The sequence below is a fragment of the Papio anubis genome, chromosome 3 (genome assembly GCF_008728515.1).
Source record: "Papio anubis isolate 15944 chromosome 3, Panubis1.0, whole genome shotgun sequence".
Lineage (NCBI taxonomy): Eukaryota > Metazoa > Chordata > Mammalia > Primates > Cercopithecidae > Papio > Papio anubis.
Window position 1 is genome coordinate 67,706,925 of NC_044978.1, and position 22,569 is coordinate 67,729,493.

At 38.4% G+C, this 22,569-nt stretch overlaps 2 protein-coding genes across 2 annotated transcripts; one reads left to right on the forward strand and one right to left on the reverse strand.

The window, feature by feature from the left end:
* The first annotated feature begins 3 nt into the window (after nucleotides 1-3).
* On the forward strand, nucleotides 4-7,343 carry CCNA2 (cyclin A2). Its single transcript, XM_003899148.4, has 8 exons — nucleotides 4-485; nucleotides 1,262-1,505; nucleotides 2,816-2,928; nucleotides 3,122-3,345; nucleotides 4,288-4,495; nucleotides 4,946-5,059; nucleotides 5,681-5,814; nucleotides 6,169-7,343. Exons 1-8 carry the CDS (start codon nucleotides 273-275, stop codon nucleotides 6,215-6,217), a joined length of 1,299 nt encoding a protein of 432 aa, XP_003899197.1. The 5' UTR covers nucleotides 4-272; the 3' UTR covers nucleotides 6,218-7,343.
* Nucleotides 6,882-22,491, reverse strand: EXOSC9 (exosome component 9). The gene is made up of 12 exons (XM_003899145.4): nucleotides 22,297-22,491; nucleotides 21,869-21,963; nucleotides 21,001-21,120; nucleotides 20,777-20,879; nucleotides 19,111-19,248; nucleotides 16,241-16,323; nucleotides 13,718-13,850; nucleotides 12,149-12,237; nucleotides 10,459-10,605; nucleotides 9,783-9,964; nucleotides 7,340-7,418; nucleotides 6,882-7,027 (listed from the first exon to the last, which is right to left on the reverse strand). Exons 1-12 carry the CDS (start codon nucleotides 22,360-22,362, stop codon nucleotides 6,943-6,945), a joined length of 1,320 nt encoding a protein of 439 aa, XP_003899194.1. The 5' UTR covers nucleotides 22,363-22,491; the 3' UTR covers nucleotides 6,882-6,942.
* Nucleotides 22,492-22,569: the final 78 nt, after the last annotated feature.

Sequence of the window (22,569 nt, forward strand, 5' to 3'; positions counted from 1 at the left end):
GGGATACTTGAACTGCAAGAACAGCCGCCGCTCCGGCGGGCTGCTCGCTACAACTCGGGGTGTCTTTGGCCCGCCACGCCCGGCCGTGCCTTCCTGCGCCTTTCGCAACCTCCTCGACCCTGCGTGGTCTCGAGCTGGGTGAGCGGGCGGGCGGGTAGGCTGGCCTGGGCTGCGACCGGCGGCTACGACTGTTCTTTGGCCGGGTGGGCTGGGCAGAGTGCACGCTGCTTGGCGCCGCAGGCTGATCCCGCCGTCCACTCCCGGGAGCAGTGATGTTGGGCAACTCCGCGCCGGGGCCTGCGACCCGCGAGGCGGGCTCAGCGCTGCTAGCATTGCAGCAGACTGCGCTCCAAGAGGACCAGGAGAATATCAACCCGGAAAAGGCAGCGCCCGTCCAGCAACCGCGGACCCGGGCCGCGCTGGCGGTACTGAAGGCCGGGAACCCGCGGGGTCTAGCGCAGCAGCAGAGGCCGAAGACGCGACGGGTAAAGGGATGCGGGATATCTGCAGGAGGGTGGGTCGAGCAGGGTTTGGCACTGGCTTAGCAGGCAGAGAAGAGTGGCGAGAAGGCATGTCCTGGGCTTTTGGAAGGGGGCCAGGGTCTGGAGTCCACTTGGTGCTGGTGTGTGGGATGCCACAATAGGAATCCTCCCATTATTAGCATCAGGACCCCGGCAACACTGTGTGTATGCTGCCTGTCTGCTCTCTATAGGTGGCATCTGCCTGTACATAATGGGGTCAAACCAAGCTCTAAAACGTGTAGTCTTCGCTCAGCTCCGCGCCTTTCTCTCCACTTTTAAACCCCAGGCACTACTGTAGGACTCTGACCCCCTTCCTCCTCACGGTTAAGAGATAACCTCTACTTTAGAAAAGGGTGTGCGAAATAACTTTGCTTTTGGCAAATTCCGCCATTTTAGCCGGATTTGCTCTGTTGCTCCACCCTCGGGCGACAGTGGTGAACCAACACTTTTTTGCCATGTCTTTCCTAAACTTGTCATGTATTGACTTGCCACCCGACCCTTCTTGTGGCCCTGATTAGTTTTGCATAATTCCACCTAGTGTTATCTATTGATAGCCTTTGTGGGAATGCCTGTGACAAATGGGAACATCCCTTCTCTTTTGAATACTCAAACTATTGTTTGTCCCAGAAAGTTTAATTCCTGATAGAGTATTTGGGAGAAAAAGCAAAGGCCAACACCCATAAGAGAAAGAATGCAAAACTATTTAGTAGGCTCAAAGCCAGTTATTTATTTTTGTTTAGGTTGCACCCCTTAAGGATCTTCCTGTAAATGATGAGCATGTCACCGTTCCTCCTTGGAAAGCAAACAGTAAACAGCCTGCGTTCACCATTCATGTGGATGAAGCAGAAAAAGAGACTCAGAAGAAGCCAGCTGAATCTCAAAAAACGGAGCGTGAAGATGCCCTGGCTTTTAATTCAGCCATTAGTTTACCTGGACCCAGAAAACCATTGGTCCCTCTTGATTATCCAATGGATGGTAGTTTTGGTAAGTTTTAAGGAAAATCTATATGAATTTACGGTAATTATAATTATTAGATATTAATGATTTGCATTTTAAGATGTCTTATGTAGTCATTTTGATTACAGTGAGTTAGGTTTAGTGTAACAAGGCTTAGAAAGGATGTGACTTATCTCAGATCTCACAGCTAACACTCGACCTGGTGATGTACAAAAGGATCCTAATCTAGTGTTCTTTCAGGTTCACTGCCAGTCACATCAGTCTAATTATAATTAGATCTTAAATGCTTATTTTAATCTGATCCCATAAATGTGTTCTTGGTTGGGAGAATAGATTTCAGTTTTATCTAACTCACTTATATATCACTTAGAGAGTGATATTTGAAGATGCAGTCTTAAATATTGTGATTACATAACATCTCTTCCAGTTTTATAATTTTGTTTCTATAAAACCAGTCTGGATTATCTGATACCAGAAAGTGACACTTTTCCTCCTACAAGTAAACAGTTGTACCATAGCTGTTTACTCTTACCCATGTATTAAAGTAGCTGCTGCAAACAGCTCTTTGCAGTTTGTACTGTTTCTTTGCCCTAGGGATATCGAGTCACTGGACAGCTCACTAAATCCAGTCTCATTTTAGTTTTTAGTTGTATTAATCGTGGGGAAGGAGGGGTGAGCAGGAAAAGTCCTTTGGAAATAATAATTTGTGTGTTTTTATCAAAATTTTGCAGAAAATGTTTAATCTCAAGGTGATCTTTGAAGCGAAAAGAATAATGGATGATACTCTTTGCTTCAAAAGATAATTTATACTACAAAAAATAAATTATTTATAGTGTTAATCCATTTGCCCATAACAAACCTAATTTCTTAATAACACTTGTTAATGGAGGCCATTTAACCGATTCTAGCTATCGCCTACTTGGGCTTTGTATATGTCAGACTCTGGGATCTGCAGTCTCTCTTAGGGCAAATCTTAGATATTATCTCAAAACTTGGATTTTAAGTGTTCTGTCCTAACAGAACCACCATGCCATCTGCTCCTTTCTGTTGTGGAAGATGGATACTTTAAGATAATACCTGATTCTCGTTTTCCTGTTAGGGGCCTACCAATATGGTTTTCTTTCCCCCTTCATTAACTAAAATCATTCCAAAGCTATATGTACAGAGATACTGAGACTAAGGTAAAATATTCTACCTTTTTCGTCATGAGAAGCTCTTTTTAGTTTGATGAAATAAGTGCTTTGTTAATACGAAATTCCTTACAAGGGCAGTCATTTTTAGCTATTAAACTAAGTAGACAAACAATTAATTTAATCATATCTTTTTAATTGTCCCAGAGTCACCACATACTATGGACATGTCAATTGTATTAGAAGATGAAAAGCCAGTGAGTGTTAATGAAGTACCAGACTACCATGAGGATATTCACACATACCTTAGGGAAATGGAGGTAAAGGTTCTCTGAATCCAGTTTGTGTAATGTATTTGTTAAATGTGTCTAAATGAAATTGAGAGAATAATGTTTAAATTTTTAAACTAATGAATTATTCTAATGCTACAGTTAAGTTTATAGCATGTAGCCTCTCTTAATTGTAAAATAATCTAATTGCAATTTTAACACTACTAAACACTTTTCTCAATAGGTTAAATGTAAACCTAAAGTGGGTTACATGAAGAAACAGCCAGACATCACTAACAGTATGAGAGCTATCCTCGTGGACTGGTTAGTTGAAGTAGGAGAAGAATATAAACTACAGAATGAGACCCTGCATTTGGCTGTGAACTACATTGATAGGTTCCTTTCTTCCATGTCAGTGCTGAGAGGAAAGCTTCAGCTTGTGGGCACTGCTGCTATGCTGTTAGCCTCGTAAGTCCACCTTGGTTTGTTTAAAAGTGATCACGATCTTTTGTCTAGGGAAGAAATTGATTTTTAATGGTGACCTTTTAACATACACCAGGCAGAGAGTCAGTGACTACTTTAGGGATGGCAATGTGGTGGGGTTGGGGAAGTGGAGGAGGATGAAACTGTGTTCTAATCTATAACACTGTTTTTCCCCAAACTGGATTCCTTGAAGACGATATAGTACACTAGGTTAGAAATTTTAAAACATTTTCCTTCCAATATTACTTTCTGGCATATAAGCAGTGTCTCTTTTATTAAGAAGGCTGGGTGCGGTGGCTTGCGCCTATAATCCCAGCAATTTGGGAGGCCAAGGTGGGTGGATCACTTGAGGTCAGGAGTTCGAGACCAGCCTGGTCATCATGGCGAAACCCTGTCTCTACTAAAAATACAAAAATTAGCTGGGCATGGTGACACATGCCTGTAATCTCAGCTACTGGGGAGGCTGAGGCAGGAGAATCGCTTGAACCTGGAGCGGGGAGGTTGCAGTAAGTTAAGATTGGACCACTGCACTCTGGCCTGGGCAAGAGAGCAAGACTGTCTCAAAAAAAACAACACTAAATTTAAAAATGAAAACATGAAACATGTTTTCCTAAGATTTGTATTTCCTAAATTTTCAGCTACTTGGTGAACTCCGGCATTGTTCCCATCTTGAGAAGTCTCATGCCTTTCATTTACTTCCTTTGACTGAACTGGGAAAAATATCTCAAAAGTCCTTTATTGATTTGGGCCTTTTAATTAGCAATTAGCTATCCAGTCTTTACTAGAAATGATGATCAAGTGTCTGGAAATGCAGTTGGTATGGATTTTGGATTCATTCCATATATTCTGCTAATGGGATTTCAGAATTGGGATAAGGAAGCTTGCTTCTCTTTTAGGACTGATTACTTAAAACTTTTTTCATTGTAGAAAGTTTGAAGAAATATACCCCCCAGAAGTAGCAGAGTTTGTGTACATTACAGATGATACCTACACCAAGAAACAAGTTCTGAGAATGGAGCATCTAGTTTTGAAAGTCCTTACTTTTGACTTAGCTGCTCCAACAGTAAATCAGTTTCTTACCCAATACTTTCTGCATCAGCAGCCTGCAAACAGCAAAGTTGAAAGTTTAGCAATGGTGAGTTAACTTTCATTTTGTTGAATGGCAATTCTTAGGTAATGTAAGCCCTAATTCCTTTGTACAGGAACATAGTTCCTTTGTACAGCATGGTGAAGAGATTTAGTATTCAGATGGAGATTAATGCTGCAGTATGGAAGAAAGCCTGCTGCTGGCAAAAGATAATCTGTATCAGGAAAGCACTAGAAGCAGAGGTCTAAGGATGACATCTTGGGGATGGGTAGTCAGAAGAATTGTTTTTTAAAAGTTAATAAAGGAGGGAAAATACAGGATGAGGATGGAACAAAACACTAAAATGATTGATATGTTTAAAGATGAGGCTGTGAAATATTTTTTTCTAGGGTTGCTACAGAGCCATTATCAAAGGCAGGAAAAAATTAGGTTAGAAGGCAGAGGTTTGACATTTGAATTCTAAACGCTCTTGTGATCATAAAGTATTTTTTATTCCAGTTTTTGGGAGAATTAAGTTTGATAGATGCTGACCCATACCTAAAGTATTTGCCATCAGTTATTGCTGGAGCCGCCTTTCATTTAGCACTCTACACAGTCACAGGACAAAGCTGGGTATGTATTACGGTCTTCACACACCTATCTTGTGACTGAAATGCCTATGCCAGATTAAATAATAATTGTCCTACAAAACTGAGGGTTGCCTAGATGGTCTTACTTGGAAAAACTTCAAATATATACAGTTGACCTTTGAAAAATACAGGTTTGAACTGTGTGAGTCCACTTACACATGGATTTTTTTCCAATTACATGTGGATTGAAACTACATTATTCAGGGAATTCAAAACCCATATATATGGAAGGGTGACTGCAGGACTTGAATATGTACAGATTTGGGTATACTTGGGGAGGGTCCTGGAACCAATCCCTCATGGATACTGAGGGATGATTATATACTGTTTAAGGCACGTTACCTGTTGAACAGTAGCTTTTTGTTAGGTAGTAAGCTTAGTTGTAACTTGGATTGAAAGGTGAGCTTTTTAAAAAGCATCTGACCTGTTGCTGGCAGAGAAAGTAGTAAAAAATGGATCGAGAGATGGAATAATGCCCTGAGAAAGCTAGTAGTTGGAAAAGTTAAAGATTAGTACTGAAATTTAACATAAGCTTAATGCTAACTATTAACTGGTGTCTGTTACTAAAAGCACAACTCAGGGCTTCCTATTCCCTTCTCTGTAGCCTGAATCATTAATACGAAAGACTGGATATACCCTGGAAAGTCTTAAGCCTTGTCTCATGGACCTTCACCAGACCTACCTCAAAGCTCCACAGCATGCACAACAGTCAATAAGAGAAAAGTACAAAAATTCAAAGTAAGAATTAATTTGAATATTGAAGCTTACTTTTCTAGATTATGGTTCAGAGATCTTTGACATTTTAACTTCATTCATGAATCTGCCATAGCCTCCTTAAGAAGCTGTTCTCTTAATTGGTTATGTGTTTGAAGAAAGTTGCAGTTCATGCTTTCTGCCCTGGGTCTGGGGGAGGAGAGAGAAGAGGGGCATGCATGTGTGTTTCAGGGACCAATGTTTCTAAAACCATCAACTCGGTCAGAGAGAAATAGCATTTTTTAGTTCCCAATACATGAGTACAAACATTATTCCATGATCTCCTTTACCCAGTGACTGTTTACTAAAAATGTTTTTGTTTTTTTTTCCTACTTACAGGTATCATGGTGTTTCTCTCCTCAACCCACCAGAGACACTAAATCTGTAACAATGAAAGACTGCCTTTGTTTTCTAAGATGTAAATCACTCAAAGTATATGGTGTACAGTTTTTAACTTAGGTTTTAATTTTACAATCATTTCTGAGTACAGAAGTTATGGCCAAGTACAAATTATGGTATCTATTACTTTTTAAATGGTTTTAATTTGTATATCTTTTGTATATGTATCTGTCTTAGATATTTGGCTAATTTTAAGTGGTTTTGTTAAAGTATTAATGATGCCAGCTGTCAGGATAATAAATTGATTTGGAAAACTTCGCAAGTCAAATTTAACTTCTTCAGGATTTCAATTTAAAAAGTTTACTTGGTTTACTATATAATGGGAAGTGAAAACCTTCCTCTAAAATTAAAGTAGGTTTAGGAAAACAGACCCTCAAATTCTAACATTCATTTTCCTAAGCAACTGGATCAATTTGCTGATGGGCATAATCCCCTCTGAATACAGACTTTTTCACTCTTTATAAAACCTGTTTAGGTTCTGCAAACTAAACAGAGGCTGGGAGCGGAAGAGGGTGGGAAGCTTACGTGCAAATTAACAGACGAGAAATGCTCCAGAAGGTTTATTATTTTAAAGCATAACATTAAAAACAAAAAACTATTTTTAAAACCCTGCTAGATTTTATAATGGATTTGTGAATAAAAAATACCCAGGGTTCTTAGAATGGAATAAATATCCTTTTAATAGTTATATATACAAATATACAACTGTTAGCTTTAATTGGCAGCTCTCTTCTTTTTTCTTCTTTTCACTGGCTTTTTACTTGGTGCTTTTTCTTGTTTTGCACTGGTGGTCTGTGTTCTGTGAATAAAGTAAGAATTTACTAAGCGTACGCTTGTTAAGTTTTGGATTATTGAAATAAGAGGCATTTCTTAGTTTTCCAATAGGATATAAAATGTGTAAGACTGGCATCCAAAGAGTTCTATAGATTTTGGTCCTAATTTTTATAAATCACAAGGTAAAGAAATCACAGAACAGATGGATCGCTAATGAAAAAGGGACGTCTTTTTGTTTATAGTCATGTGGCAAGATGAGAGTAAAACCAGAGAGCAAACCTCTAGAAGTGTTGAATATATATATATATACATTTGAAATAAACCAGAAATGTGTTACCTTATTTTCTTTGGATTCTTGTCTGGTTCCAAAATGATCATTTCTTCTTCTTCACTATCTGAGAGTATTATGGGAGCATCTTTTTAAAAAAAAAAAAAAAGAAAAGAAAAGGGTAAGCAATCTCTTGCAATATTTATTTCTGCACGAGTTTATTTCTATCAGACGTTCTAAAACTCATTGCTGGGGCTGGGGCTGGGCTGGGCGTGGTAGCTCACACTTTTAATCCCCGCATTTTAGTAGGCTGAGGTCATTTTGGTCACCTGAGGTCAGAAGCTTGAGTCCAGCCTGGCCAACATGGTGAAACACCATCTCTATTAAAAACAGAAAAATTAGCCAGTTGTGGTAGCATGTGCTTACAGGCCCAACTACTCATGAGGCTGAGGCATGAGAATCGCTTGAACCAGGGAGGTGGAGGTTGCAGTACCACTGTACTCCAGTCTGGGTGACGAGGAAGACTCCATCCCAAAAAATAAATAAAAATAAGACTATTTGCATATAATAGCCCATGCCACTCTTTAGGTGGAGGCTTACTCTTCTCTTTAAATCAGCTTCTTAGAGCACTCTAGAACTCGTCTGTAACATTTGTTTCTTTAAACTCTTATTTCCTACAGGTGCTCGAATGGCGTGACAATTTGGTACATGTCATAATAGAAAAGTTAGGGGGAAATCTATATAGCATCTTTTGTAGAGACAATTGAATTGTTTGTGCTACTCTATTCCTCCAGAAATAGTTCCAGTTTACATTCCAATAAATAAAAGAACCCATTTCCCATATACCTTTGGCATTGCTGGTATTTTTAATACTGCCCAAAATACAGTAACAAAAAATGCCATGTCATTTTTCTTTGGATTTTATTTGTATTACTATCAGGGCTGACCATGAAAAATATTACTGGCCATTTGTATATTTTGAGTACTGCTCCCTGTCTTTTGCCCATTTTTCTCCTGATCATTAGTTAATGATATACATAAAATGTGAATTAACCCATATCAATTCTTTGTATTTTTAGTTTTCAGTTAGTTTCTCCCTTTCTTCACATGCTTTAGAAAGGCTGTACCTGCTCCATTTTTCCAATTCTTAGGTCCACCTTCATTATATTCAATTGAAAATACTATTCACTGTTAGAAGAATACACTAAACAAACATATAAGGTATATGCAAGTGCAAGGATATTGTTAACAGTGAAAAAATGGAAACAACTTACATCTTCAACAATAAGAGAATTGTTAAGCCAACTAGTTATATTCAATGCTACATAAGTCTATGCAGCATTAGCTTACATCACTGCACAGAGAGTAAATAAATACCTGGGACAAGTATTTGGAAGAATTATACCAAATAGAAGTAACCACTGGGAAATTTGAGTAAGGGTCCCAATCAATGGGAAATTTCTTCCTTACCTATTAAGTAAAAAAACAAAAAGCTCAGGCTCTAGTAGTGTTCATAATTTCTCTCTTTGAAAACAGAAGTATTTGTCTTACATTCCTACTAAACATATCACCTTCAGTTTTCCCTGCCAGCCTAGTTCCCAGTTCCTTGTAGGATTTCTGTTCTTACCACATAAGAAAATAAGTCATTATTCTATTATATAGACCAGCAAGAATTTGTTTTTTTTTTTAAGTGAAAATAACCATACACAAAAACAACTTCTTCAGTTCTATGGCTTTCAAAATGCAAGCAACGTCTAGGACTATCAGTATTCTAGTCACTTCTAGAATTTTTTTATGTTCTAATACTGCAATGTCTAGTATGGTAGCCACTAGCCACATGTGGCTGCTTAATTTTGTATTAAATAAAATTTAAAATTCAGTTCTCAGTAATACAAACCACATTTCAAGTGTTCAATAGCCACGTGGAGCTAGTGGCTGCTATACCAGTGTAATGTTTCTATCCCAGAAAGTTTTATTTAGACAGTATTACATGTTCTGATAAAGGATGGGCTTTTTGTTTCAGTCTAGAAACCACAAAAAAAGACAGCACGGAGGAATAAGATCTTCCAGAAACTCATTCCCTTAAAACCCACCCAAATACATTACAAAAAAAAATTTTTTTTAATTAAAAATGTCACTATCATTTTATGCCAAAGTGTACCACTACTCTACAAAGATATGCATATTCTTTTAGAAAGTAGTGTTAGTACTGCAGTTAGCCACAATAATTTAGTTGAAATTTAAATCACAATATTTAGCCCCTCTAAAAATGCAATACTTATATCCCTATATTTAACTATATATCTATATTCTCTCTATATAGTATCCTGTATGTTATTTATCTAATATACATCTCTATATAGCTGATATGCTATATATTACTATATATTACTATATATAGTGATAATATAAATTAATATACACATTTTATGCATTATTGTATATATAACTATACGGTAATACTATATATATGTAATATATAGTGATAAGTGTGCCACAAAGTGTCACCTACCTTGGCTTCCAATATCAGAGACTTCTACTCCAGTGTCCATTTTTATACTATCAAGAATGATAGCTTCATCACCACCGCCTTCATCATCTTCCTTCTCAGAGTCTTCAAGATCACCCCAGGAGTTTTCTACTCCCTCTCCAATTTGGGCAGTTCCAGGAGTCCACAGCACAGGTGTAGAAACACTTAACAAGTTAAGAAAACTGAGTAACAAAAATATTGCTATTTGATGGACTGTTGAAAAAGATGAGAATGAAAGTTTTCTTCTTGTAAGATTGATTCAAGTGTGCCTCAAGTTCCTAGGGAAAAAAAAAACTTAATATAGCTACACTATGGATGGCTGAACAATGAAGAAGAAAAAATAACTCAGGCAAGATTTTATGGATGCAATTAATAATAAGAAATGTGAAGAGACAGCTTCAACATTTTAGTTACAATACTAAATTAAATTGGTCCTTAAAACACAATCTGGTTTTTCCAGGATAACTGAAGGGAAGCTGAATGTTATACCATCAACAGAATATGACTCACATCACTATCTTGTATTTTAAGTGTTTTCTCTAACAAAGTACAGTGTTTACAAAAACTAATTTCAGTATACACATCCTTCATATACCCTAATATTATAATGCCAAGTGTTATGAATCTTGTTACTGCAAAAACCACCAAATAAAGATACACTTCTGAAGGAGGTTCTGCTTCAGCAATGATTTCTTCTGCTTTTTCTTCTACATCCGAGGTATCAATAGGGGCCTTTTCCATTTTAAATGCTGTGATCCTTTGATTTGCTATAGACTCTGCAAAACCAAACTTTCCACCTTCTTTCCTGTATGTGGGGGGTTTTTTGGTGGGAAGGAAGCGGGAGGAAGGTAACAGATTAGACAGAAGACAGGAAGGGAAAAAAAACTATTATTTTATCCTTTGGTGGATGAAAAATATTGAAAGAGAGTTAGTTTATCTAACTTAACCTCACCAATTTATTATGCCTAACAAGAGCCAATAGCATAATCATTTATTAAACCATGTGCCAGACCATGTGCTAGGTGCTTAAAATACACTATTCTCTAACCCTCAAATCAGCCCTACCAGGTAGTGTTAATATCCCATATTATAGAAGAGGACACTGAAATGCTGGGTTATATATCTTGCTTAAGATAGCACAGTAAGAAGTAGAGATGGGAATCAACCTGTTTCCTTACGTTAATTTGAGTTACTAGATTATTTTTATCCTAAGAAAATGTTAACTGTTAAAGAAAAATCTTATGTCTCCAGGTGTGGTGGTTCATACCTGTAATCCTAATATTTTGGGAGGCCCAGGTGGGTGGATCATCTGAGGTCAGGAGTTTGAGACTGGCCTGACCAACATGGCGAAACCCCATCCCTACTAAAAATACAAAAATTAGCCGGGCATGGTGGTATGCATCTGTAATCTCAGCTATTTGGGAGGCTGAGGCAGGAGAATCACTTGAAGCCATGAGGCAGATGCTGCAGTGAGCTGAGATTGCACAAATGCACTATGCCTAGGTGACAGAGTGAGACTCCATCTCAAAAAACAAACAAAAATCTTACATGATTTTTCAATATAGGTTATATTTAAATTGCAGAAAATATAGTAAGTCCAATCAACTTTCTAAAAACACACTAAGTAGTACACTCAATTGCGATTAACAAATAAGGAAAGATCAAGTGTGAAATTTATATGGTTGCCCTTGTTCAAGGAAAATCCTTAAGAGAAAAAATACATTAAAAGACCATTTAGGGCCACTTCCTGTTCCCTGTGTTGTGTCTTGGGGCCTGGAGCAATGAAGACCTCTTGCTCTTAGGCGGGTCTTTCCTCTTCATTGTTTTGGAATTCTGGACTTGACCCAGCGTTAAATTCCCATCTGTGATGCATTTTGCAGTAAGTGGGTTTGATGCCAACACCCTGAAAGATATCCTCATAAAACAAGAATCACCAGCTCCCACACAAAGTAAAAACTGTGATCCTAATTTTAGCAGTGTTAATAAGGAGCAACTATCCACGAGTCACTGCATCAATAATGCTTGTGTTATAACATCCTCTCCTCCCTAAGGCACAGCAGCAAGTGACACATACTTGTCTGGAAACCAGTTTTATTAATACTTTTATTGTGTCTGTCCAAAGATGAGTAGCAATATCTGTTACCAGTTTCACTACCTTTCGGAGTTTTGGATAACATATCTATACCATGGTATTTACACTTTTTAATGAGTTAATTTTAAGTGAAATTGCCATTCTAACTTTGTGAAATCAAGTTCATGCATAATAAAGTTTGCCTATACTAAAAAAAAAAAGTAAATATTTAAAAAATGAAAATAAAAGACCATTTAGTTCTGGAAAAGTTACTTACCTTACTTTTTGGTCATTCTCCAAAGCTTTCAATATTAGCTCTGTAATTTCTGCTACTTTCACACCAGCGATTTTACTGCATCTCAAAACCTATTTATAAAAGTGAATTATGTTGTTTAAAGACAGTAAACCAAATGGTTTTCTCTAACGAAACTAAAACCATGAAATTAATTTTTCTACCTTTATAAATTTAAGCCTGGCTTTTCCAAACATGAATACAATATAAACACAGATTAAGGCAAGAAGTGAAAGTTGTTTTAAGATATGTGAAGGACTATCACATTATGGGAACAGACACAAAAACTTTCTTACACAACAGTATAAATACTAATACCATGGAAGAAACCACAGACACATATGCTCCAGGATGCACTAACTTCCTTTCTTTGTGACTAATCTGGGTAGTACTTGTGATGCTGGTAAAGATGATGATGATGATACCAGAAACTAACATTTATTGCACACTTAGTATATGCTAGACACTGTGCAATATATCTATCTTTATATCCTTATAACAACAAGGTGTTGGCAATAACATCATTCCCTATTTTACAGATAAAGAAAGTGAGACCCAAAGATATAAAATCATTTGCCCAAGATCAGCTAGTACGGGGGCAGAACTAGAATTCAAACTAAAGCAGCTTTTAATCACCTACACTGTATGCTATATGGAGATCTATCTTCTAAAAGCTCCCATGTGAATCTGATATGTAGCTGGGTTTCAGAACTACTGCCAATTGTACCCAAATCCTAAAAATAAAACTACCTTTTTACATAATTTCTACTATTGGATGTTTAAAAACTTTTATTTGCTCTTGAGACATGGTCTTATTCTGTAGCCCAGGCTGGAATGCAGTGGCACGATCTCAGCTCACTCAACCTCCACCTCTTGGGCTCAAGCAATCTTCCCACCTCAGCCTCCCAAGTGGCCGGGACCACAGGCATGCATCACCAAGCTCGGCTAATATTTATTTATTTATTCATTTATATTTTCAGATGGAATTTGGCTCTTGTTGCTCAGACTGGAGTGCAATGGCACGATCTCAGCTCACTGCAACCTCTGCCTCCCATATTCAAGAGATTCTCCTGCCTCAGCCTCCCAAATAGCTGGGATTACAGGCATGTGCCAACCACCACGCCCAGCTAATTTTGTATTTTTAGTAGAGATGGGTTTCACCATGTTGGCCAGGCTGGTCTTGAACTCCTGACCTCAAGTGATCCACCAGCCACGGCCTCCCTAAGTGCTGGGATTACAGGCGTGAGCCACCATGCCTGGCCACTTTTTTTTTTAATAGGGATATAAATCTTTTTCTTCACTAGACCCTGCTTCTAGATGGAAGGGTCAGCCTCTAGCAGGCCAGACATGGGAGCACCAAGGTAGGAAGGAGGAGGATACCTCATAGCCACCAGTCAACAGAATGTATTTAATAGTGACAGTACTGAAACCACATTCTAACACATCCTAGAATCAATCACTGGAAGTATCCCCATTGGATTTTTGTTAAAAGACAAAAAAAGCATCTAAAGAGAAGCAACCTATTCTTAATGGGACATTAATCAAAGCACTAACTTGATCTTTTAGTAGCATTATCCCACCACTGGACTGGATAGTACAAATCTCTCGATGTTTGTTCATGGCAATCACCAGCAAGCCATCCATCACACGTTCTTCTCGTTCATTGGGATCCACCAATAAATATGTTCTGAAACGAATGTTAAATGGACCTGAACAAATCTGAGACCGAATGCTTACCATTTCTTGGGTAATGAATTTTTAAAAGACGACATCAATAAAGTCAACAAAGAATAAAGGTCTGAGCCTATGGATTTGGGTCACTGAAATGGGGAAAGAGACAAGAAAATTATTGTGTTTATGAACACAAATGAATGCTAAGTGGATATCTCTAGTTATTATAATGAAATCACATTAAATTCAGATTGGATTTACTTAAATGATCATCTAAACATAATGCTATCTCTTTGATTAAATGACTTCTGGCTCATTAATAAAAACTTAGATAATGTTAATTTGGCTAACCCTAAAGTTGCCCTAATGTCCTACACTCCAAAGTTCTACTGTGTTCTGCTAATGGCTCATGAAAAAAAATACTGTCTATTTCTGCACTGTCCGGTACACTCATCAATAGTCACCTGTGGTTACTGAGTCCTTGAAATGTAATCAGAGTATGTAAAATATTGGATTTCAGAGACTTAGTGGAAATAAAAGAATGTAGACTTAGTGGAAATAAAAGAATGTAGACTATCTCGTGACTAATTACTAAAATACTGATTATTTCATTTTATTTCATTAAAATGAAAATATATTCATTAAAATATATAAAAATTAATTTTACCTTTTTAATGTGACTACTAAAAATATAAGTACTTAAAATATAAGTAGTCACATTAAAAATTTTAAATTACACATATGAGGCCAGGCATGATGGCTCATGCTTGTAAGCCCAGCACTTTGGGAGGTCAAGACTGCAGGATCACTTGAGCTCATGAGTTTGGGACCAGCCTGGGCAACAAGGTGAGACCCTGTCTCTACAAAAAAAAAATTATTTTTTAATTAGCTGGGTATGCCACACACCTATAGTCCCAGCTACTTGGAAGGCTGAGGTGGGAGGATCACTTGAGTTCAGAAGTTGGGAGGCTGCAGTGAGCTATGATCACACCACTGCACTCCAGCCTGGGTGACAGTGAGACCCTGTCGCAAAAAAATTAAAAAAAAAAATTAAAAAGTAACAAAGACTGCACATGGTGGCTCAAGCCTATAATCCCAGCACTTCGGGAAGTGGACATGGGCGGATCACTTGAGCCCAGGAGCTTCAGACCATCCTGCGCAACACAGTGAAATCCCATCTCTACAAAAAATAAATAAGCTGGGCATGGTGTGCACCTGTGGTCCCAGCTACTCAGGAGTCTGAGGCAGGAGAATCACTTGAGCCTGAGAGGTTGAGGCTGCAATAAGCCACGATCTCGCCACTGCACTCAAGCCTGGGTGACAGAGGGAGATCTTGTCTTAAAATAAAGAAAAAAAAAAAAAGAAAAAGAAACAGCCAGGCATGGTGGCTCATCCCTGTAATCCAGCATTTTGGGAGGCTGAGGTAGTCAGATCACTTTTGAGCTCAGGAGTTCCAGACCAGTCTGGGCAATACGGCAAAACCTCTTTTTCACAAAAAACACAAAAATTAGCTAGGCATGGTGGTGCACGCCTGTAGTCTCAACTACTCAGAAGGCTGAGGCTGAAGAATTGCTTGAGTCCAGAAAGCAGAGGTTGTAGTGAGCAAAAATCGCACTGCTATACTCCAGCTTGGGCAACAAAGCCAGACCTCATCTCAAAAAAAAAAAAAAAAAAAAGAAAAATAAGAAAATTATATATATGGTTCACATTTTATTTCTACTGGACAATGCTGGCCCATTTTCCTCTGATGAAACTCTACACTTACAATCACTAAAACTTGAAAGTTTTTCTCTAGTCCTTGTACACAACACTGTGTGAAATATTTTTATCTTCCCTTGTTTCTAAAGGAATTTAAGGCTCAAGTTTTCATTTGAAAGTACCATTAAATGGACCTGAAAAACTCCAAGTTTTCAGCCACAGGATTTAGCAGTTAAGTAAACACTGGAAACCTGAAGAACATTAAATTTTTTTCCTCCAGTTTGTGAACCATCCCCTCTTGTAACTGACTCCTAGAACTACTCCATCTAATATGCTCCAAAGTCCCCTGTCTTCCAATAACCCACAGTAATTGTCATCCCACTTTCCCAAATTAGAGCCCAGCATATAATTCTCTTAACCCCTGTACATCCTTAGGAAACATAAAACACTACCATGCCATAGTAAACTCCTAAGTTTGTAAGTATGCCATGAAAAGAAAAATGTTGAGAAGTATCTTCATCATAGTATAAGAGTTTTGTTACTTCTATTGAGAAAGCTCTTTGCCAACTAATGCCCTTACAAAGAAAGAAAGGAACTATAAGGTGTTTTAATATTAAGGGAAGTATTTAATATTAACATGACATACTTGAGTAGAATAAAATTCCTAGCTGCATTTGTAATTTTGGCCCATAACAAGGTGAGGCTTACCCTTGCTGGAAAAAGGCAAAACTGACACAAATGGGCATGTGGTGGATACTTAATGGTACAGGATCACGCTCTTCAGGTGTATACTGTTTCAAAAGAAAATGTTTAATAATTATAGTCACTAAGTTATGAACATACAAAAAAATCATCCTGCACATCAAATACTAAAATAAAAATGAAGTTCCTTTATTCCTTTGACTACCCAAATAACTTCTTTTATATTAATAATTACCTGTTTGATTTTGCCACTCATGTAAACTGTACAACTTTTTCAAAAATCTTTTTCAAAAATTTACTGACATACATATAATTTACATCCCATAAAATCCACTTTTTTTTTGAGACGAAGTTTGTTGCCCAGGCTGGAGTGCAGTGGTACAATCTCAGCTCACCGCAACCTGCCCCTCCCGGGTTCAAGCGATTCTCGTGTCTCAGCCTCCCGAGTAGCTGGGATTACAGGCATGTGCCACCATGCCAGGCTACTTTTGTATTTTTAGTAGAGACGGGGTTTCTCCACATTGGGTCAGGCTAGTCTTAAACTCCCGACCTCAGGTGATCCACCTGCCTCGCCCACTCAAAGTGCTGGCATTACAGGTGTGAGCCACCGCGCCCAGCCAAAACCCACTCATTTTAAGTATATGATTCAATTTTTAGTAAATGTATAGTTATGGATATATTTATGGACTCATCACCACAATCTAGTTTTTTAACATTTCCATTACTTCCCAAAATTCCTTTGAATCTGTCTGTAGTCCATAGGAGTCTGGTGTACTCCCACCCTAGCCTCAAGGAACCACTGATCTATCTTATTTCTGTCTCTGTAAATCTGACTTTCTGAGCATTCTATATAAATGGAAAAAAAAAATTGTAATGTTTTGTGCCTGGCTTCTTTCAACTCAGCATGCTTCATGCACCTTGCAGCATTTGTCACTAGCTCAGTTCTTTTCATTACTGAACAGTATTTCATTATTTGTATATATGACATTTTATTTATCTACTCACCAGCTGGACATTCGAATTGTTTCCAGTTTCTGGCTAATACATGATGCTATGAATATTTGCATTCAAGTCTCTGAACACAATAAGCTCTTATTCCTCCTGTAGATTCTTAGGCATGGAATTGCTAGAATTTTTTTTTTTCCAATTTTAAGCCATTGCAATTTGTCTTAATATTATAAAGTCGGCCGGGGGCGGTGGCTCACATCTGTAATCCCAGCACTTCGGAAGGCCGATGCAGGCGAGGTGGGGACTTCGAGACCAGCCTGACCAACACGGAGAAACCCTGTCTCTACTAAAAATACAAAATTAGCCAGGCGTGGTTGTGCATGCCTGTAGTTCCAGCTACTTGGGAGGCTGAAGCAGGAAAATCGCTTGAACCCGGGAGGCAGATGTTGCAGTGGGCTGAGATCACATCATTGTACTCCAGCCTGGGCAACAAGAGTGAAACTCTTGTCTCAAAAAAAAAAAAAAAAATTACAAGGTCAAATCTGCTGAAAGATGTACATATAAGAGAGGAGTATTTTCAGCTGGCCATGGTGGCTCATGCCTGTAATCCCAACACTTTGGGAGGCCGAGGTGGGAGAATCACTTGAGCCCAGGAGTTCAAGACCAGCCTGGGCAATTTGGTGAAACCATATCTCTACAAAAAACACAAAAATTAGTCAAGCGGGTGGCACACACCTGTAGTCCCCGCTACTCAAGAGACTGAGGTGGGAGGATTGCTTAAGTTCAAGAGGCAGAGGGTACAGTGAGCCGAGACCACGCCACTGCACCCCAGCCTGGACAACACAGTGAGACCCTGTCTCAAAAACAAAAAAAAAAAAAAAAAAGAGTATTTCCTTCTAATGTTATTTTTCTGAATATAGAATGTTGTCTACACTTAAAACTTAAGAAAGCTGCCAAACTTTTCCAACATGGCTGTACCATTTTACATTCCCACTAGCAATAACACCACAGTATTCTTTAATTGATCTTTCAAGTGTAGTAATCGCTTTCTACTTTTTTTTCACTTCCTTATATAAACTCTCTCCTCTAAAAGAATATTACCTCTACTGTTAATAAACCTTTGTCCCTACTTCTCACTTTTTAACGGTTCTGCTCCAGTCTACTGCCCAAAAGCAAAATTATGAATCATTGTTTAGAAAATCTGTGCATCTGATGGGTCCTTTTGCAACTTCAGGATTCAAACTACAACTACGGTGTACTTTCATTATTCTAGCATGTAATTTATATAAATTAAAACTGGCATACTCAGAACAAAAGATAAAGAAAATGTAGGTCAATGGTTTTCAAAATGTGCTCCCTGGACCAGCAACATCAGTATTACCTAAGAACTCAAAGTTAGAAGTACAAATTCTTAAGTTGTAGCCCTGTTTCACTTTGGGAGTAGAGTCTAGCAATATGTTTTAACAAGCCCTCCGGGTATTTCTGATGGACTTTCATCAGCTCTTTGCCTAATGAACAAACATCCTGGAGACAAATATGAAACTGTTGATTCCTCAGTGCTTTTCAGCTATTGCATACCTCTTGCAGGGTAAGCATCTCACTGTGCTGAGATTCATTTATTTTTCACACATATGGCCCTTAAACATAAGTCAAACACTTCATCTAATGCTCAATCCAAAATAGTCATCTAATTCTATTCTGGAAAACCACGCTACGGTATGTTCTTACTGACAAATGTTTCAATAGAGGAACTGTTAAGAGATTTCAAGGGCGATTTTGACCATATGCAGTTTTAGTCTTATGAACAAATTTTTAGAACCTACCCAATTGCCATCTACAACATAACTTCACTAAAAACAAGTTTCCTGCACATTTAGGACCCTCCTCATTCATTCGTATCAAGGATCCTGGTTCACATAAGAGCTTACCAGTGTTACTTCATCTCCTTGGACAGAGACATCAGGTCTTCGAAAGTGACATAAAGCCACGATTGCAGCAATGCTGGCAGCATCAATAATATTTCCATCATGATTTAATAAATGTAGGTCTACACGTATTTGCCAAACCTGATAGTGAATTTAAAATAAAATAAATCCGATTACAACCAGTGGCTATTTATCAAGAAAAGTAACATTGTGCACAAAGTAATTTTTCTTGCTGTTAAAACATGCAGTTACTCCTTCTAGTTTGTTAACAAAAAATGTATTTTAGAAAATTTAAGCCAAACATCTGAAATACTATGTGAGTCATTTAATCATAGAACACATACTTTAAATAGACAGAACTACTCTAATGTTTAATACTAAGATTTTCCTAACCTCAAATCTAATTACATTTTTATCATGTCTGTTAAAAACCACAAACTCTAGGTCAGGCACAGTGGCATTCACCTGTAATCCCAGCACTTCGGGAGGCGAAGATGGGAGAATTGCTTGAGCCTAGGAGTTCGAGACCAGCCTGGGCAACACAGCAAGACCCTATCTCTACGGAAAAAAAAAAGTTTTTTAGTTAGCTGGGTGGAGTGGCATGCGCCTGTAGTCCTAGCTATTCGGGAGGCTAAGGAGAGAGGATCCCTTGAGCCCAGGAGTTTAAGGTTACAGTGAGCTATAATAACACCACTGCACTCCTGCCTGGACGAAAGTGTCACTGTCCCTAACAGAAAATAATGAATATTTTCAAAAATTAAAAAACGTTAACCTTTTAGGTTTTGTGATATTTTTAATAACCTTACAAGTAATGCAAATAGGAAGTATTATACTTAGGTATGGAATATGGAAAGCTAAATGACTTCTCTGGAATAAAAATGCTTGTCAAAATACCCTAATCAAGAATCAAATTCTGGCCAGGCACAGTAGCTCACGCCTATAATCCCAGCACTTTGGGAGGCCAAGGTAGGTGGATCACTTGAGGTCTGGAGTTCAAGACCAGTCTGATGGTGAAACCCCGTCTCTACTAAAAATACAAAAATTAGCCGGGCGTGGTGGTAGGCGCCTGTAGTTCCAGCTGCTCAGAAAGCTGAGTGGGAGAATTGCTTGAACAGGGGAGGCAGAGGATGCAGTGAGCTGAGATTATACCACTGCACTCCAGCCTGGGCAACAGAGTGAGACTCTGTCTCAAAAAAAAAAAGAATATAATTCTAATATCCTAATGCAGCACAATTTATTGGGACTAAGATTTTCAAAATTATCCCTGCCACTGATATGGTGTGGCCCTGTGTAAATCAATAAACCTATCCAAATGAAGGATTTCTTCTGTTCTTGAGTTCTGCATGAAAAAGGAAAACTACCTGCTTCTATGAACACATGCAGATAAGAAAATGAGATTATATGAAAAAGCCACAAATTCTTTGAATAAAATATTTTTACACAAAAATCTAAGTTGCTATTTTCACCCTTTTAGGATAATGCTTTTTATCCCTTCAGAGAGATAGAGGTGGCACAAAGTTCTAAGGGTATCACTCAAGAACATCTGAAGTGAAGTGAATCAGTACAAAACTTGAGTTGACTAAAGTTCTGAGAATAAAAGCTCAGACACTGGGATCCATGAATCAACAGTATTCATCCTAAGATTAAGAATTATGGGCATATTCCCCACCTTTTCACCAGCAACAACACAGAGAGATTCAGTGTCTATACACTTCGAATTTCTTAGACATCTTTCCAAGAGTCGATTCAACTTCACCAAGAGATCTGACTGCCTATAATAAGAAAATAGGAATGGGCTACTGTCATGAAATATAACACCAGGTATTAAAACAAAAGCTCATTGCTGTTAGGTTCTCCTATGACTAAAGCAGCTTAAGAAAAAGATTTAAATACCTGCCAGGTTCGAAAGCTGGAGCAGCCATCTGAGAGAGTTCAAGGTTAAAAAAAAGAATACCTTCTGTTGCCCTATTGAGTTTTGGAGAAACAAGTTCACAGGAAACCTGTCCAAGAACTCTGCAAAGATAAAGTACAAAGTATTAACTAAATAGACTCTCCTTCCAAAAAAAAAAAAATCTGAAACAGATCACAAGTTTCACTCTTAATGTGAGTAATATCATAGTCAGCCAGATAAATCATAGGAAGTAAAAAATATATGTAAAGTATAATATACACAGAAATAAAACATAAATTGGTGCAACTAAAAACACGACAGAAAAAACACCTCTCTTCTTATTACAATGTTTACTATTCCACAGATTGTTCTAAAAAATCAATGACCTTTACCTCTAAATCAAGTATTTATTGATACAAGATGGCATGAAAACTTGAGATTTAAGTGTTTTCACATGCCATAGTTCACCACCATTAACTGACCAAATAGCCTTACAACTTTCAAATGAATATTTGAAAACCTAACTTTCATGTCACTCGAAAAACAGGAAATCAGGATGTACACTTAATGACAAGATGCTCAAGATCTCTATATTAGTGTGAGAAACAAATTCGATATGAGCACTACTGGTTGTCTACACGATTTACAGAAGTCAGAACTATGTGATAGGTGACAGAAAATACGTTTATGATTAAAAAGTTCAAGTGTGACCACAAAATCAAAAAATCTTGCATAAAAAATACTTATTTTTGTCAGCTAAACAAAGAATACTGTGCAGACTTCTTAGCTGCTTTATAAACAACCGAGTCAATAAGGTCTTTTTTCAAACTTCTCCCTTTTCAATGTGTTATCTCATTTAAATCCTGTTACCTTGTTTTGCCAAGTTCCACAATGCAGCATCCGTAATCTGTTCCAAATGAGATCCTGATGTTCCTATAATCATAGGTTTGTCTGCCATCCAGCCGCTGTTAAGCACAAATTCATTCATTCATTTATTCCTTCAACAAGTATGTCTTAAGCAACTACTTTTTGTCTGGCCCTGGGCTAAGCACTTCGGGGAAAGTGGAATCCTAACCACCCCGCCCATACAGGAAAGTGGAAACTACAGCACGGACAACTGCTGGGGTGACTAGAGACTTGAAAAGAACCTGTCGAAAAAAAATAAAGCCTGGGGAATGGGGTGAACGTGCCGGTCGTTCCCCTAATGGCTCCCCCGGCCCAGGCGGGCCAGGTATGAGTCCACACCTTGAGACCCGGGCGCCCATGCAGCGCGCAATTCTGCGGGGACCAAACTATACCTTCTTTTCTTCGATGGCACGGAGTAGGAAGCGGCGTTCGCAGTTTGAGAGTGGCGTTTCCTTCATGGTGTTGGGTCACCGGCCCCACAGGCACCAGAATCCGCGGGAAAAACGGAAACTGACTTTTCCTTACGCGCTGCTGCCGGTCCCGAGGCGCAGGAAAATTTCGTCATCAAAACGTGGCGGCAGGAAATAGGCAAGGGCTTGGGCAGTCCCTACTGCGCAGACTCAAAGCGTGATTGGGGCGGGCCAGCGGTCAGCAAGAAGCCAGTG